This window comes from Mastigoproctus giganteus, chromosome 7, assembly GCF_048544385.1.
Source record: "Mastigoproctus giganteus isolate SK-2022 chromosome 7, ASM4854438v1, whole genome shotgun sequence".
Lineage (NCBI taxonomy): Eukaryota > Metazoa > Arthropoda > Arachnida > Uropygi > Thelyphonidae > Mastigoproctus > Mastigoproctus giganteus.
In genome coordinates, this window is record NC_143581.1 from 78,559,804 (window position 1) to 78,576,564 (window position 16,761).

Consider the following 16,761-nt stretch of genomic DNA (forward strand, 5'->3'; position numbering starts at 1 on the left):
CTGTATAGAATTTAATAACTGTCAGAGAATTTAATAACTGTAGTCACTTTTACGAAAGCAAAAACCCTTCCCTGCACTTTTGATGGTAGTTACATTTTTAAGCAAATCCCACATCAGTACCTGTGATCACTGCCCCCTAGTGGTTATTTTATCCGCAGATTCTTATTGCATGAATAATCACTGCTGATAATGAGATCAACAATATTACTCTCTCTCTGGTTGTCTGTCTAACATGCTGCTGTAGAAAACAGTCATCCAATAAATCCACAAGTCTTACTAGTGTGTGAGCGATCAACACAAGTTCCAGTCAATATCTGAAAATTTAAAGTCCCCCATTATAAGACATTCTGATTTACTGGCATATACAAGTTGCTGGCAAAATTCAAAAAATGGGGATCACTGGCAGATAAAAAATGCAGTGGACCTTTGCAGAGGGTTTCCGAAGGAGTGCACACTCAGCTCAAATAAATCCCTACACTGCATGCTTATGAAAAATAAGGTATCAAATTCTAGTATTCATCAGTGGTGGCTGGGTATAAAGTGACATTGAGCTATGACCCTGCCACAGTAACACTGAAAAAATAAAATTAAACATATTTTTCTATTTATTATTGATTTATATTTATTTTGCTTATTGCTGATTTGTATTTATAATTGATGTAATAAATAGAAATAATAGATAATGTAGTCAGGACCCGGTGCAAAGTTGACTTGAGGGGCCTTGATACAAATTTCGTACAACAAAATAATTTATTGAATTTTGATATTTATTACAATGGACAAATTGATTTAGTAAGGATTACATAAAAATGATAAATATTTAAATTATTTTAATAAAATTAACATTTCAATCACAAAAAAATCTTTAATAAATCAAATAAGAAAAATAATTGCTTCATATACTTATAAAATACAATTTGGTATGCGACTTAATCGAATAAGGTCACAATATGTGATTTTTGTTTCATTTTCTTACATGTTTTACAGCAAATTCGTTGATAATATCATCATAATTTAGTTTTTTGGCTATTTCTGATTCGATAGATAAAATGGCTAAGGAGGTAAATCGTTCTTGACTAATGCTAGATCTCAAGTAATTTTTTTATTATTTTCAATCTTGAGAAAGATCTTTCTGCAGATGTGATTGTAATTGGTAAGGTTAATATAATTTTCAGAACAGTAACAAAATTTGGATACAATTCAAATAAATTATTTTTCAGTAAATATTGTAATATTTGTAACATTGTGATCCTGGAAGGCAAAATTCGAGACAAATTTTAATTTCATTAAATAAATTAATGCAATCAATATCATCTTGCAAGGTAGCATTTAAGTCTTTGCAACATTTAAGAAGATCGTTTTCAGTCAGTTTTTGAATATTATCCGAATTATATAAAAAACCATATGATGTCTCATGTTCGTGATAAATTTCGAATCTTTTCTTAAAAGAAATAATCGCACTATCGATTATGACTAGAAAATAATGAATTCTGAAATATTCTTCGCCTGATGAAATAGGCTGATCGGTTTCTTCATAACAAAATTGCTTTGTTTTTCATCCAGTTCTTTGATTCTTAAATTCAGATGTCACTTGTAATCCTTCAGCTATTTCCTATGCAGTTATTAAAGAAGATTTGAATCCTGATTCACAATACTGTTCAAAAAAATTTAAAAGGCCCTTTAAATGTGAATTTGCAGTACCGATATCTATATTTGAATTTTGAAATATCTTGCTCACAATATTTACTTCATTCAGTATGTCATACCAAATGACCAAACTTAATAAAAATTCAAATGAAGTAAGTTTATTTTCAATTGATTGGGTTTTGGATTTCGTTTTCATGTCACTGGTATGTTCATAAAGGTATTTCAAAGCTAGAGAAAATTGTGGTACTTGGTATCTCACAGATTTCACACTTTCGAGGCAACATTCCCACCTCGTTTCTGACAGCGGTTTTGGAGTAAGATATCTGACATTCTCTTTTAATATATCCCAGCGTATCACAGAACTTGCAAAAATATTATATATGTTTTGTAAAGTCTCAAAAAATGAATTTGCAAGAGAGAAGATGATTTTGAAATGTCTCCAAGAACTAAATTCAAATTATGACTTCCACAGGGCATATACTGTGCTTTGGAATTCTTTTGCAGGATAAGTGCTTGCACGCCTTTATATAAACCTCTCATATTAGCTCTGTTATCGTACCCCTGTCCTCGACAGTTCCCTAAATCTAATTCTTCCTTTTCTAATATGCTTTCAATTTTGGCTGATAACCCTTTTCCTGTCGAGTCTTTTACTGTTTCAAAACAAATAAATTGTTCTTGTATACTCACATCACTTTCAGAGTTATCTACATTAACATATCTTAAAATAACAGATAATTGTTCTTGATGGCTTACATCTGGAGTGCAATCTAATAAAATTGTGAAATACTTAACTGTCTTAACTGTATTTATTATTTCCTTTCTAACTTTTTTAGCCAAAGCAGAAATCAGATCATCTTGTATTCTATGAGATAAATAGGAACGCGATGCTGATTCTACGCACCGATCCAAATGTTGTTTCATGACTGGGTCAAATCTTGCAAGTAATTCTATGAGACCTAAGAAATTACCGTTGTGCGGTTTATATAAAGCATCGCTACTCCCCCTGAACGCCAAATTATGCTCTGATAAATATAAAATAGCAGCCACTATTCGTTCACAAACACATTTTAAACGCTGTGTTTCATTTTTAATTATTTTTTCATGTTCTTTGTCAATAGTGTTTCCAAGTTTCAAATTCTTTTCAAGTTGTAACAATTTGTAGATAGCTTGTAAGTGATATTCTGATCTTTCATGACATTGTAATCGCGAACTTAAATATACCCAATCGTTAAGTCCAGTTAAATACAGAGAAGTGGTATTTGAAGAGAATAACTTACACGCATAACACAATGTGGCATCTTTGTACTTTGAGTAGAGTAACCACCTTCGTTCTTGATGTTCCCCATTCGTTAATTTTCTTAAGTAATAATTTTCAGAAAAACTTCTGTTATTTTTATCTTTCGGAAAATCGTAGTTTTTTACTTGTGTCACGCCATTTTGAATAATAGCCATTCTAAATTTATCAGTTATAATTTCAAGCCACGTACCAGGATCATTGATATCGACATTTTCGTCTTCGTCGCTTTGTTGACTCTCTTGAAGCGGCGGTCCTCGGAAAATTTATCTTGTTCTTTGTTCGACGCTGACAAAAAATCCTCCATCTGTACGTTTCCCTCTGCTTCATGATTATCTTCCCGTTTTACAGTTTTCTTATGATCGCTTTCCTCTTCATTAGGACGAGAGCTGGCTTTATGATGATCAGGATCGTTTTTGGTGTTGCACGGCGTAATTTCATTTCCGCGAGTTTGATCTTCCAGTAACTGTGAATTATGCTTTTCTTCAGTTTGTTGCACATTTTCGGTTTTAAAAAATTTTGCAAGGGAGTTCCTCTGTTTATCCGTAATTTCTTCTCTCTTTCTTTTCTTCTTCAATTTATCAGAGCCACACACATATACTTTCTTCCTGCATCTCTGTCTCTACTAGTCATGTTGCGAAATAGATACAAATACAGTCAGTCCTCGTATAGCATGATAATTGTGTTCCTAGAAACCCTCGTGCAATATAAACAACAGGCCCTATGGGAAAAATAGGGTTAGGTGCCAGCCACCCAAGATTGAACACACAAACCCAAACCAAAACCAAATCAAAATATGTATTCTATTACAACTATTACGTAATAAAATATTGCTAATGCTTTTGCTTCTATCGTAAGCAAACTTGTTTTTTGTTTGATTTTCTATCCAAACAGATGACAGCCGTTCCATCTCTTCCAATTCTTTGTGTCTTAATCTAATGGATTTTAATTACACTTTGAGTTGTTCCTGCTATGAAAGTTGTTTTTATTTTCTCTGCATTCTTTGTAATTCTCGGCGTTGCCACATTTAGGTCTGTAGCACGTGCAATATCACATGGTCTTTCATTTCGCTCAAAGTGTTTCACAATTTCATATTTTTTCTCTATCGACAGAGGCGGATTGGCCATAAGCCTTACCGGGGAAACCCTGGTAGGCCGGAGGCCAGTGTGATTTTGGCCATAAACCATAGTATGAGGCCACTATAAATTTTCCCGGGTAAGAATTTTTGACACAGTCCGCCCGTTTATCGATATTGCTTTTCTTTTTCTCTCTGAATCTGCAGTGTCTTCACCAGGATGCTTCCTTTTCAGACCTTTTTAAGTATTTTACTCATCTTTAGGGAATAAAGCACAATTACAAAACGAGGAAGCACGCTTGATACACATAAACAAAGCTGCGCGCGGGTAGCAAATGAATAAACAACACCGTAGAGGCAGAGATACACTATTAACACCTCACATTTTACTAAAGCACATTTCTAGGGGTTACTACCATAAAACAATAAAAACAATTTCCAGTTGCGTTTCTGCTAGTGGAATCTGTTATAAACTGGTAGTAAACTCGATCTAATTACAATTAATTTGCGATTAGATTGAGTTAAATTAATTAACTCGATCTAATTTGCGATTATGCCGATAGCTGGAATTGTGTTGGTTTTTACGTTATTATGGTGAAATGTGTTTCCCCTTCACTGATATAAAACACAAATACATTTTCAGAATCTTCTCTTCATTCCTATCGTATTGCGTTCGGTTGGGGTGATTCCGCGTTCGACTGCCATTTCTTGTAAACACAAAGGTGAATCGTGCATAAGCGAATTCGGTTCCTGTTATATAAGATATTGTTCCCCTATTTATAAATCGTGTATGATCGAATTCGTGTAGTGTAAACACGTGTTATACGAGGACTGACTGTATGTTATTTATTTTCACACCTCGCAAATCGCGATAAAAATGTACGATGTACGATCAGCTGTCATATATATATATATATATAATTATTCTTTTGTATTATGATGGTTCAATTCGCATTTTATTTTTAATATTCTATAGGCCGCCTAAATGTATAGGCCGCGGGTAATTAAGATAACCGAGAATAGGCTAGCTTAAAGACCAGTAATGTATTAACTATAATATCTTTAGGTAAAAAAACACCGGCACGGACAATGTTTAATTAGCCATCATGACGAAAAACAATGACATTAATGAAGAACAAAGACGAGTTAAACCACAATAGAATGATAATACAAAAGAATAATATATATATATATATATTCGTATTTGTGGGGAATATTTATTCAATAATTTCAAATGAAACTCCAATTATATGATTATTATTTTTATTTGTAGGATTCGATCAGCTAAATGGTTTATAAGGTCTCTAAGAGACTCAATTATATTTAAGCCTACTAAAGAGGCTTAAAATGAATAGCCTACTAAAAGGCTTCTATTTGAATAGCCTACTAAAGAGGCTTAAAATGAGTAACTAACAGACTCAAAAGAATTGTAGAGGCCTAAAGGTAGGCTAATGATTCGGTGACCTACTAAGAGGATCAAAAGAATTATAAAGGCCTGAAAATAGGCTCAATATTTTTTATAAAATTATGTTTAGATTGACCAAAATAAATACATTGGTCTCGATCACTTTTCACAACCTTTACACATATATAATAAAATAAGACAAGAAATTCTTTACTCATTTACAATAGAAATCGAAATTGAGAAAAGGTATCAAAAATTGTATTTATTTAACTATTTTTTGGTCAAACCAGTATTATTAACTTAAAATTTTCTCAGAAGAAAATTTAAGTTGACTTTTTGAATAATTTCGAATTCACTCGATCTCTCGAAGGTAGAAAGCAAAAAAGGGCCGAGAAAACCTAGTCGGTGGTATATATAGCCTTTAGAGTACGATAACTATGCAAACGCTGGCAACAGATAATATTAATAACATGATTATTGACATTTTATTTCTTATGTATATTAAAAATATGGCCATTTTATGGCGATGTCGCTAGATTTTGCGACAGTATTAAAACAAAAAAAAAAAATGAAACCATTTTTATTTTGCAAAATCAGTCAGCGGCACGGGGCCTTGTGCACTCGCACCGTTCGATGGGAAGAATCCCATCAGCACTGAGCTTGCTCAAACCATTCAAGGCTTTATACACCTCAATCAGATCACCTCGCAGGTGCCTAGCCTCCAAAAACTGTAATTTGCAAAACTTAAGCCTTTCTTCATAAGAGCAACCCTTTGTTCCATTCACTAATCTTGTTGCCTTTCTCTGTACTCATTCCAGCAGCTCTACATCCTTCCTAAAATGTGGCCTCCAGACCTGTATGCAGTACTCAAGGTGTGGCCTGATCATTGCCTTAAACAAGGGGACAATCACCTCCTTATCATACTAGCAAAATTTTTGTATATTACTGACAAGACACCATGAGCTAATTTTGAAGCCTGTCTGCACAGTTCAAAAAACTTCGTATCTCACTGCACAATTACTCCCAAGTCCTTCTCATTCTCTACTACCTTGAGTGTAGTAGAGAATGAGAAGTAATGTACCAGAGTAATGTACCACACAGTTGGTACATTACTCTGGGGTTACTGCTACCGATATGCAGTACTTTACATTTGTCAATGTTAAACTTCAGTTGCCACCTCTCAGCCCATCTGCTCAAATTTTTTAGATCCTGTTACAGTAGCACACTGCTATTACTGTCATTAAGAACCCTGTCATTTTTAATCAAAGTAAGAACTGTTTAAAAAGTAATAACTGTCATTTTTAATCAAATTATGTGATGCTACCCTAGCATTACTCTGCCCACCTGTCTATTCAAATGTGGTAAACTGACAATCATTTTTTAGTCAAATTTTAAAGGCTGCTACGCTTATTCGATAAGTGAAATTCCTTTTTATTTACTGGAGTAAATTTACAAGTTTATTTAAATACATTCAAATACATTCCCCTTTCCCATCTATGGCCTTTCCTCATTGACTTCCAGTAGCATACTGCCGGATTACGGCAAAGTTTCTTTCCATTGTAAATATCACCTTCCACATGTATTATGGCTGTTTTCGTGGCAAATTTTTGTAACCCCCTGCACTTGTCAGTAACGGTAAAGTAATGTCTAATCTTTACCATCAGCATAAGAGGAAATTTTCAACTTCTCTTCCTCAATACAGCATAAGCAAACATCCTCTAGGGTAATTTAGAAAATTTCCAAACCAATACTTTTCAAACCAAACTTTTTAATTAATTTCAATTGGGACTGTTTTACATACAGTCAGCTGCGCTTTCCTGTGTTACTGCATTATCATGGAAATAGATTTTGATGAATGACCCGAGAGAATACCCAGCTTTAAAAAAATAACAATAAAATTGAATTAAAAGAAGGCAAACAGAAAAAAAATAATGAAATTTATTGGATAATCTAAGTATTTTTATTCTTTGATGAATGGTTAAAAATATTTTTGAAATTCTTTTATGTTGATGACCAAAACATGAGAGAAAAATTTTATGACAAATAACATCCCCATTAAATACAGTGCACCCTGGATATATCACACCTCATTATACTATAGTTTCGATAGACATCGACAAAAGAAAACTGTTATTTTTATAAATAAAAAGTGTTATTCCAGAGTAATTACTACAGATGTTCAGTTTTTTGCCTATATTGCTTCTACCACAGAAGATGAATTAGAGATGCAATAAAAAAATGTAAAAAATACAGTACATCACTGGCATGGCAATTACACATGGAAAACTCACAAAAAATGTAAACATTTTTCCTGTGCGAGTGGAAATGAAAACAAGCTACCAGTTGCAATATATTCAGTTAATTTTTATAAACAAATGGCATGTGATATCCTTTTCAAAGCTAAGAAATCATGTGTGAAATTGCAAAAACTGCTAAAGGAGTAGCAGAAAGTGTGCCATGGAATACATTAATCATGTACCAAAGGGGTACTTGTTAGACAAAAACCAAGCTTTTTTTTTTCTGTAATATTGTATAATGGGAAAGTGTACTTCTTCATTTTGAAGTTAAAACTTTATATTGCAATTGTTAGTTACATTTTAAAGTTAATTAAAATCTTACATTGCAATTGTTCGTTTGACTTCAGAGCGTGCCACTACCCAACTCTGATTAGCATTAATAGCTCAATAGAGCATATCTCAGTAAGAATATAAGCCTTCACAAAAGAGTCCAGTATGTATGTATGTATGCAGTTTGTAATGTATAGCAGCACAAAGGACATTCAGTGTGTAGATCTAAACTATAAAACAGGCCAAGTGTGAATATTGTGTGGTTAGTGTGAAGTGCATTGAGTTCTGTTTTTATTGTTTGGTCTCTTTGCCACCAGGAAGCAGTAATGCAAGAGAAGCTGGGCCTCTACTAACATTGTCTGCCCAGGGAGGGACAAGATACTACACCCAATGGATGTGGGTGTAGTGTCTTGCCCATCCCTAGGTGCCAAAACAGTCTGGTATGTCTTTTAGTCATTGCTGCTCCCCTCCTCTCAATAAACATAAAGATGAGTCGGTGAAATAAGGTGCTTCTACCACAGAACAATTGCTATCAACAGCTAGTGTCACACAGCAAGTACCCCCCCCACCCTCATGACAGGACTTGGCACAATGATGTCAACATGTGCAAACAGATATTTCATTTCAAATGGCTGATAACGAAATTTAGCAAATAAACTATTTGATTGTGCAATCCCCTGGCATGCTGGCAGCTGGACTGCTTGCAATATGAAAACAGCAAGCATGACATAGCAAAAGCTGACCCATGCACGAATAAAGTTAAAATTCATTATCTTTGTTTCAAGAAAAAAAGAAATTTATCTTTTGCTTTTAGTGGTAAAAACTGGAGAAACAAATGTATTTTTTCTACAGCTAACATGGACAGTTCACAAAACCGTGGTGAGCAGCTAGCACCGAAGAAAGTAGCGGCTTAAATAGGGCATGGCCGACTTTGAGAGCCCATAACTCAGCTCCTGTGGGGCCTAGGAGGCTGAAACTTCATACTTAGATACTAGACCAAATTACTTCATCCCTCCCTGAGTTTAAGCGCTCTCTCTAGTGGAAAAGCTTTAAGTGCACATATCTTTGGAACCAATGGGCCGATTGAACTGAAAATCAGTGTCAAGGACCATTACCCCGCCAGCAATCACCACAAAAATTTTCGGAATGCCTCGGAAAATATTTACCGACTTACAACATGAATGGGGCTCAATTTAGCAATCATTTCTGCAATCTGTTTAATCTCAAAAATAAGACTGTTTAATCTCAAAAATATGAGAGAGATACAGCATGTATCTCTCTCATATAATGGAAACAACTCATTTCCTTTTCTCACAGCCAACCCATCGCTGATGTTGCAACTAACGCCAAGACGGCGACTTTGTTTTAAAAGGGTTCATTTGGCGTTGAGAATCTGAAATTAATTATTTTCTTTAATTTTATGTGTTTTGATGATTAAATATATGTCGATCCTTTCTGTAAGCTGAAAAAGTGAAACGCCAAGTGGGAGGTTGCCTTGGTTGAAATCCACGTTCCTAAATACAGTGTTAGTCCATTTTTACCGGAAGAAGCTGAAAACTTGTTTTTCTCTCATCAACTCAATACTATTCTTAGCAAGACAAGCATACGATTTTGATGTTTTCTTAAGTTCATAGCATTCCTTAGAAAGACAAAACAGAATCACAGCAACCAAATATCTTTTTTACCCACACAATTCTTTCAAAAACAGTAAAGATTTTTTTTTTCCCCCTCACTGCTTTCAAAAATGCATTTCAAAGCAAGAGCACAAAATGTGCGATGACAAGGCATTTTAAAGTTTAAGGCTGGCTCCATCTAGTGACTCTTTCAGCAAGTTGATTTATTATTTTTGGTCTATTTTGAAATATAACGACTTTACATTATAAAGTAATTTTCCCAAAGTTGTTTACGATTGTTTTGTCAAGAGATCTGTATTCTGCAGTGAATTGTGGGGGGCCTTTCCATTGCAGGAGCGTGCGATGTCTTTAATCTGTTTCTTATTTGTTTGAACGTATTTTCAGAGAGAAAAATAGATAGTCAAACACACAATTCGAAAATCAAATCGTATTCTTAAGTAATTCATCAAATATACTGTACTATACCTTCGAAAATACTGTACTATACCACCATCATCTTTACTTCGAAAGTAAAGATGATGGTGGCCCCCATCTATCGAGCCTTCCAGCAAGTTGATTTATTATTGGTGGCATGGTTTTTTTTAAAAAAAAGTTTATCGTTAAATTTGATTCCAAACTCCGAACTATGTTTATTACGTGAGAAAATTTCATTGATTACATGGTCATATTTTCTACAATGCATATTCGTAACCAGGAGAAATGTTTCTTCTCAACCGAGAAGAAACATTTCTAAAAATAAGAAATAAGAAGAAAATAACTAAACTTCCAATACTCCAGGGTTCATTTGACATGTACCAAATTAAGAATGCTTTTCTGATTTGCGCCAAGCATTCAAACCATTCCTAACGTGCACGTAGGATTAGATTCAAAATTAACATCATGTTTGTATGTATTTTTCACAATAGAGACATACATTGTTGGGATGAAAAGCTGAAAGTCTCACTTGTGTGTTTTAACTCTACGGGATTGCTCTTATGGGATTTAAACTTTTAGAAAATGAAAAAACTTTTAAAGAATAAATTTTTAAAAATAAATTCTTTTGCAGTACCTACAAGGATATAAATTTATATCTTTCAGTTTACCATAAAGGAAATATTATAAGTTATATTACTGTACTGTCTTCATCGTCAATCCAAGATTCCTGCATAGCATATTCCTGTTCTATACTCAATGGCTCTGACGCTGTTAGTTGTTGAAGTTCTGCATCCTGCATCCAACCATGATATCTAAATTATATATAATATTTATATACATTAATGTATACCATTAATACTGCATAACAGAAATTGATTCCTTAGCCAAAAATAAACCAAAAATATGTTCTGAAGAGTTTTTTACTGTGGCATTCATTTAACGCAATAGTAACAATTAGCCATCTGAACTGATAAATTTGCATTCATAATGCATTGGATTGAGAATCATGAAAAACAACGAATAACAAATGAAAGAAACAATTTGTTTCACTTCATTCAGCAATTAAATGCAATATGTTAAGTAATAAATAAATATCCATTTATTTGTATGTGAATAAATTTACAGTATATTTAGCTGTACATACTCTGAACAGTAAAGGCCAGAAGGGTTTACACATATCTTAACATAAAATTAATTTATACAGAGGTTATATTACCATAAATACATATATACCTACCATAAAAACATGCATCATATACACCTTTTTTAAGCAAATCAGATTGACAAAATGAGAGAAATATAAATATTACAGCTAAGGTGCAGATATATACAAACATTAGATACCAATGATTAAACAATGTTGGGCATTAAAACTGTAAGTACAATAATTATTATTATTATTAGCCCTTATAATAATAATAACTAGGGTACTTTGCAACCTGCTCGCTGCACTCACTCCTTTTGATAAAATAAAATACTTCCAAAAGCTTTCGACAATGTCTCTCTCTCTTCCCCAGCTATGATGATGGGGTAACTAAGAGTAGAAACAGGTGCATGTATACTTGCATGTACACCAATGCTAAGACTATAGTTAATAAATTTGATGAGCTTGAAGTGCTAGTCAAGATAACAAAGGCAGATATTGTTGGGATATCAGAAACATGGTGTCACACAGACATAAGCAGTGCAGAACTGGAATTTGGGGAGACAATGTGTACAGAAAGGTTAGACAGGACAGGAAGGGAGGAGGAGTTATGCTTTTAGTTAAGAAACACACAAAATTTAAGGAAGTGCATCCAATTGATGTGGGTGCACAATGCAATGTTGAGTGTTTGGTGTGATATAAGCACTGGGAAAGGAAAAATGAGAGTAGGTGTGTGTTATAGGCCTAATGATTCCGATGAGTATAATGAGCAATTGTGCAGATAAATAGAGTGGGCCAGTAAATCTGAGTGTCTTATAATGGGGGTATTTAATTTCCTAGATACTGACTGGAATTTGCGGAATGGTCACTCACACACTAGCAAGGCTTTTGTGGATTTATTGGATGATTATTTTCTACAGCAGCAGTTCGGGGGACAACTACAGGGAGTAACACTCTTGATCTCATTATCCGATTATCAGTAGTGATTCTTCATGCATCAAGAATCTGCAGATAAAGGAACCACTAGGTGGTAGTGATCACAGTGTGCTGAAGTGGGATTTACTCAAAGAGGTAACTACCATCAAGGGTAAAGGGAAGGGTTTTTGCTTTCGTAAAGGTGACTACAGTGGTCTGAGCCAGTATTTAAATTCTATACAGTCGAACCAACTGATGACGTTACCAAAAGCAAATTCAAAATGGGAAGCATTCAAAGAATTAATCTTGGAAACTACTAGGCTTTTCATACCAACAAAGAAATATTGTTCAAGATTTAGACCTAAATGAATGTCAGATGAACTAATTAGACATGTGACAGAGAAGAAAAATGCATGGAATACATATAAATTAACATGTAACACAGAAGCCTATGATAGATATAAGCTAGTCTGTAACCAAGTTACAAAAGGAGGTTAGGCAGGCGAAGGCAGATTACGAGAAATCTTTGGCAAAGGATGCAAAGAAAAACAGCAAGGAGTTCTTTACTCATGTAAACTCTAGAAGGAAGGGGGTGAATCAGATTGGTCCACTTGATATGGATGGTTCAACTGTTGATGATCCTGTTCAGGTAGCTAACAAACTAAATGAATATTTTGCATTGACATTTACACATGAGGAGTTATTCAGGGAGGGGAATGCCAGAGATGTATTCAACTCTGGCAGTAAGCTACATAATCTTGTAATAATTGACAGTAAAGTGGAGGAGAAATTGTTGAAGATAAACACAAGAAAGGCACCTGGGGTGGATGGAATCTATCCAGTTATATTAAAGGAGGTGGCAAAGGAAGTAAGCAAACCCTTAGCCATAATTATGAGAGCTTCCCTGGACTTAGGGGAGGTACCCATGGACTGGAGATGTGCAAATGTGACCCCAATCCACAAAATAGGATCAAAGGGAGACCCAGGTAATTACAGACCTGTTAGTTTAACTTTTGTTCCAGGGAAATTAATGGAGGCACTGGTTAAAGAAGCACTGCAGGATCATCTAGACAAGACTTCAGTTATAGCTCGGAAACAGCATGAGTTTGTTAAGGGGAAGTCAAGTCTGACTAATTTGATTGGATACTGTGATGTAGTCACAAAGGAACTGGATGCAAAGAATAACTTTGATATCATATATTTGGATCTTAGAAAAGCCTTTGATACAGTTGCACATGGAACACTGCTGCACAAATTGGAGCAGTGTAGCACTGGAGGCAAATTGCTGCTATGGATACAGGGGTGGTTGAGTGGGAGAAGACAGAGAGTGGTAATCGATGGACACTGCTCATCGTGGACTAATGTTATTAGTGGAGTCCCTCAGGGTTCAGTGTTGGGTCCATTATTGTTTTCTGTATTTATAAATAATATTGATGATGGTATATGAAGCTTAATGTCCAAGTTTGCAGACAATACAAAGGTTGGCAGGGTTGTTAAGGACAGTACTGATGCTATGCTGCTGCAGCAGGATCTGGAAAGGTTGAGCAGATGGGCTGAGAGGTGGCAAATGAAGTTTAACATTAACAAATATAAAGTACTACAGGTGACCCCCGCTTAACGCTAATAATTGGTTTCGTAAAAACAGAGCGCTAAGTCCGCGCTAAGCGAGCGCCACATTCCCATAAGGTAACATATGTATTTGTGAGTTGCGGTCGGTGCCATAGGATATTTCCTAATCAACAATAAACGGTAGTGAAAATATGCACAAATGTCGGTCAAAATATTTAATATTCAAATATTTGTACATATAAAATATTCTGCATTACATACGTATATAATTATGTAATAACTACTTACGTATCAAAATTAAACATAAAATTCCAATTAAAATCATGAATTTAATTGATCTAAATTGATTTAATTTAATTGATGAATTTAATCAAAAAAATGTGTTGATTTTGGGTTGAACTTTGGCCTGTTCCAAATAAACTAAAAGGGGTATTAATTTTAAATCCCCCGCAGCGTTACCACCCAACAATAAAGTCAACCGATCCTTCGCCGCTTTGAAACCTGGCATGTTTTTTTCTTCTTTACCTGGCATGTTTTTTTTTTTTTTTCTTTCAATATGAAACTTCTTTTAGGCATTCGTTTCCACAAAAGTCCTGCTTCAACTATGTTAAAAACTTTGTTGAGAAGTATAACACACAATACCCCTCTTCAATAATTTTAACAAGTTCTTTTTTGAAAGTTTCGGCTCCTTAATCTGCACTTGCGGCTTCTCCCTGGATTTTAAATCTATTCAACCAGCCCTTACTAGTTTTAAATGGTTCCACATTTTTTTTTTTTTTTTTTTAGGTGAGTTTTCTTCAGATCATTATATTGGCTAATCTCTCTCTCTCTTTTAATAATATTAACCGAATTCTGCATTGGATATTATCTTCAATGAAATTAGTTAAAGTCTTTCCATTTCAATCCTAATAGCCCGCCTAGCCCTAGTTGCTTGCAGTGGAACAGTTATCTTTCCTGCTGCTAAAATTAATTCTTTATTTTTTTTTTTTTTTATAATTGTACTTACAGTTAAACTTGCAAGTCCTAAATTATGGCACACACATTCGCTTGTCTTTGACCCGAATCGATTCGTTTCAAAACGTCTAATTTAATTTTCAAATTCAGTCTTTTTCCTTACATTTATAGTCTTCGTATTGCGCTCAGATGTTGTTGCTTTTTCATTCTTATTGGCCATTATTAACTCTTCGAAAATGTAACTGCGTTGGTTGCATTAATTACGATACAATGTTCAAGTAAACTGTCCGTTTCGCACGATGTCTAATATGATACTGAGTGATGCATTTATCCGAAGTAGACTTTGGATAAATGCATACAACGCAAATATTACAAGCAATATATTTGATCATTTTTTAAAATGTTGATCTCGGAACTACGTAACAAGTCACTGTACTGCAATTAAATTAGCGCACGAGAAAATTTCACTGAGCTTGGGAAAATTTCTCATGTCGGCGTGGAAAACGTTTTAATGCTGTTTTGCTATTCATTTTCAAGCTATCGACTCCAACAAATGAAACGATTTTGTTTAAATATGCCAAAAATTCAATATCGTTATAGCGATCTGTGACAGCGTTATAGTCAGATACAGGTTATAATATAAGAACAGCATTATAGCGAATCAGCGTAAAGCGAACTGCGTTATAACGGGGGCCTGCTGTACATATGGGAAACAGCAACCCCAGAGCAACATATCAACTCTGTGGTACTACACTGACAGTGGTAGAGAATGAAAAGGACCTGGGAGTAATTGTGCAGGCAGATATGAAGTTCTCTGAGCAGTGCAGACGGGCTGAAATAGTATCTCATGGTGTCCTGTCAATGATATACAAGAATTTTTCTAGCAAGGATAAGGAGGTGATTATTCCCTTGTATAAGGCAACGGTCAGGCCACACCTTGAGTACTGTATACAGGTCTGGAGGGTTCATTTTAAGAAGGATGTAGAGCTGTTGGAACAAGTACAGAGAAGGGCAACAAGATTATTGAATGGAACAAAGGGTTGCTCTTACGAAGAAAGGCTTAAGTTTTGCAAATTACAGTGTCTGAAGACTAGGCAGTAGGTGGTAGATGACTTTCATCAACCGGTGAAATACCACCACTTTGCTTATTGGAGGCTTGAAGTGGTGAAACCCATGTTTAGTCTCTAGAGCAAAGTTTTCGGCATCCCCCCATACTTCTCCTCCAACCCATGCACGGTACTAAGTGCAATAGGTTTTGATACCTTTCGTGTTTGGGGTTTCATTAAAAAAAAAAAAAAAGGCACTTGCGAGGTGATCTGATAGAGGTGTATAAAGCCTTGAACGGTTTGAGCATGCTCAACGCGGATGGGACTCTTCCTCTTGCTCAGAATAATCGCCTGAGAGGGTATAAATTAAAATTAAGGAAAGAAGGTTGTAGGATAGATGTGCGGAAGTTTGCCTTTAGCCAGCGGGTGGTTGATTGGTGGAACAAACTTCCATCTGTCATCGTAGAAGTTAATAGCTTGAACAGATTCAAGGCAGAACTTGACAAACATTTGGAGCGAATGGATCGGTGAAATAAGGGTGTTTTTTTTTTTTTTTTTTTGGCTGATGTGTATATAAGCTTGCTTTTTTGCATCATGTACCTTTGTAATGCTATGAATACATAAATATTTACATATGGAAATCAAAAAAGGTACCGCGTGGTCATGCTAGATAAACAAAGTGCATGCACGAGATTTATCTAGGATGACCATACTTAAACAGTAAGACAAGCTTCTGTTACATATTTTAGTATTTGTTACGTATTATCACATAACCCGCATCACTCTTCTCCAATTGGCTGAATAAGAAGGAAAATTATTTTAATGTATAGAAAGATAACTCAATAGGCTTTAGAGGGGAACAGGCATTGTGCGTTATCAGACACTGTCTAAAACACTGATGGATCCAATATATTTCTATCTCAGAAGATTTAGGAGAAGTCCAGTTGACCTGCCTCCCTAAAATCCACTCAAGCACACATTCTCGATGGTAAGCCCTGTTACGTCACTTAGCCGGCAACGAACGTGTAGAGGGGGTTCTCTTCAAGATGCCTGGTCAGCGTGAAGAGGACAAGACTAAACCCTGCAGCACATGACAG

The 16,761-nt window shown here is 35.0% G+C and overlaps 1 protein-coding gene across 2 annotated transcripts in view; it reads right to left on the minus strand.

Annotated features, from left to right (window-relative positions):
- The window catches only part of Mnat9 (microtubule-associated Nat9), a 146,609-nt gene that overhangs the window by 86,663 nt on the left and 43,185 nt on the right, over positions 1-16,761 (minus strand). For both annotated transcript variants that reach the window (XM_090376984.1, XM_090376983.1), the window contains exon 2: positions 10,739-10,848. In XM_090376984.1, coding sequence (XP_090233110.1) covers positions 10,739-10,835 — 97 coding nt within the window. In that variant the 5' untranslated portion in view covers positions 10,836-10,848. The remainder of the gene's footprint in view (positions 1-10,738; positions 10,849-16,761) is intronic.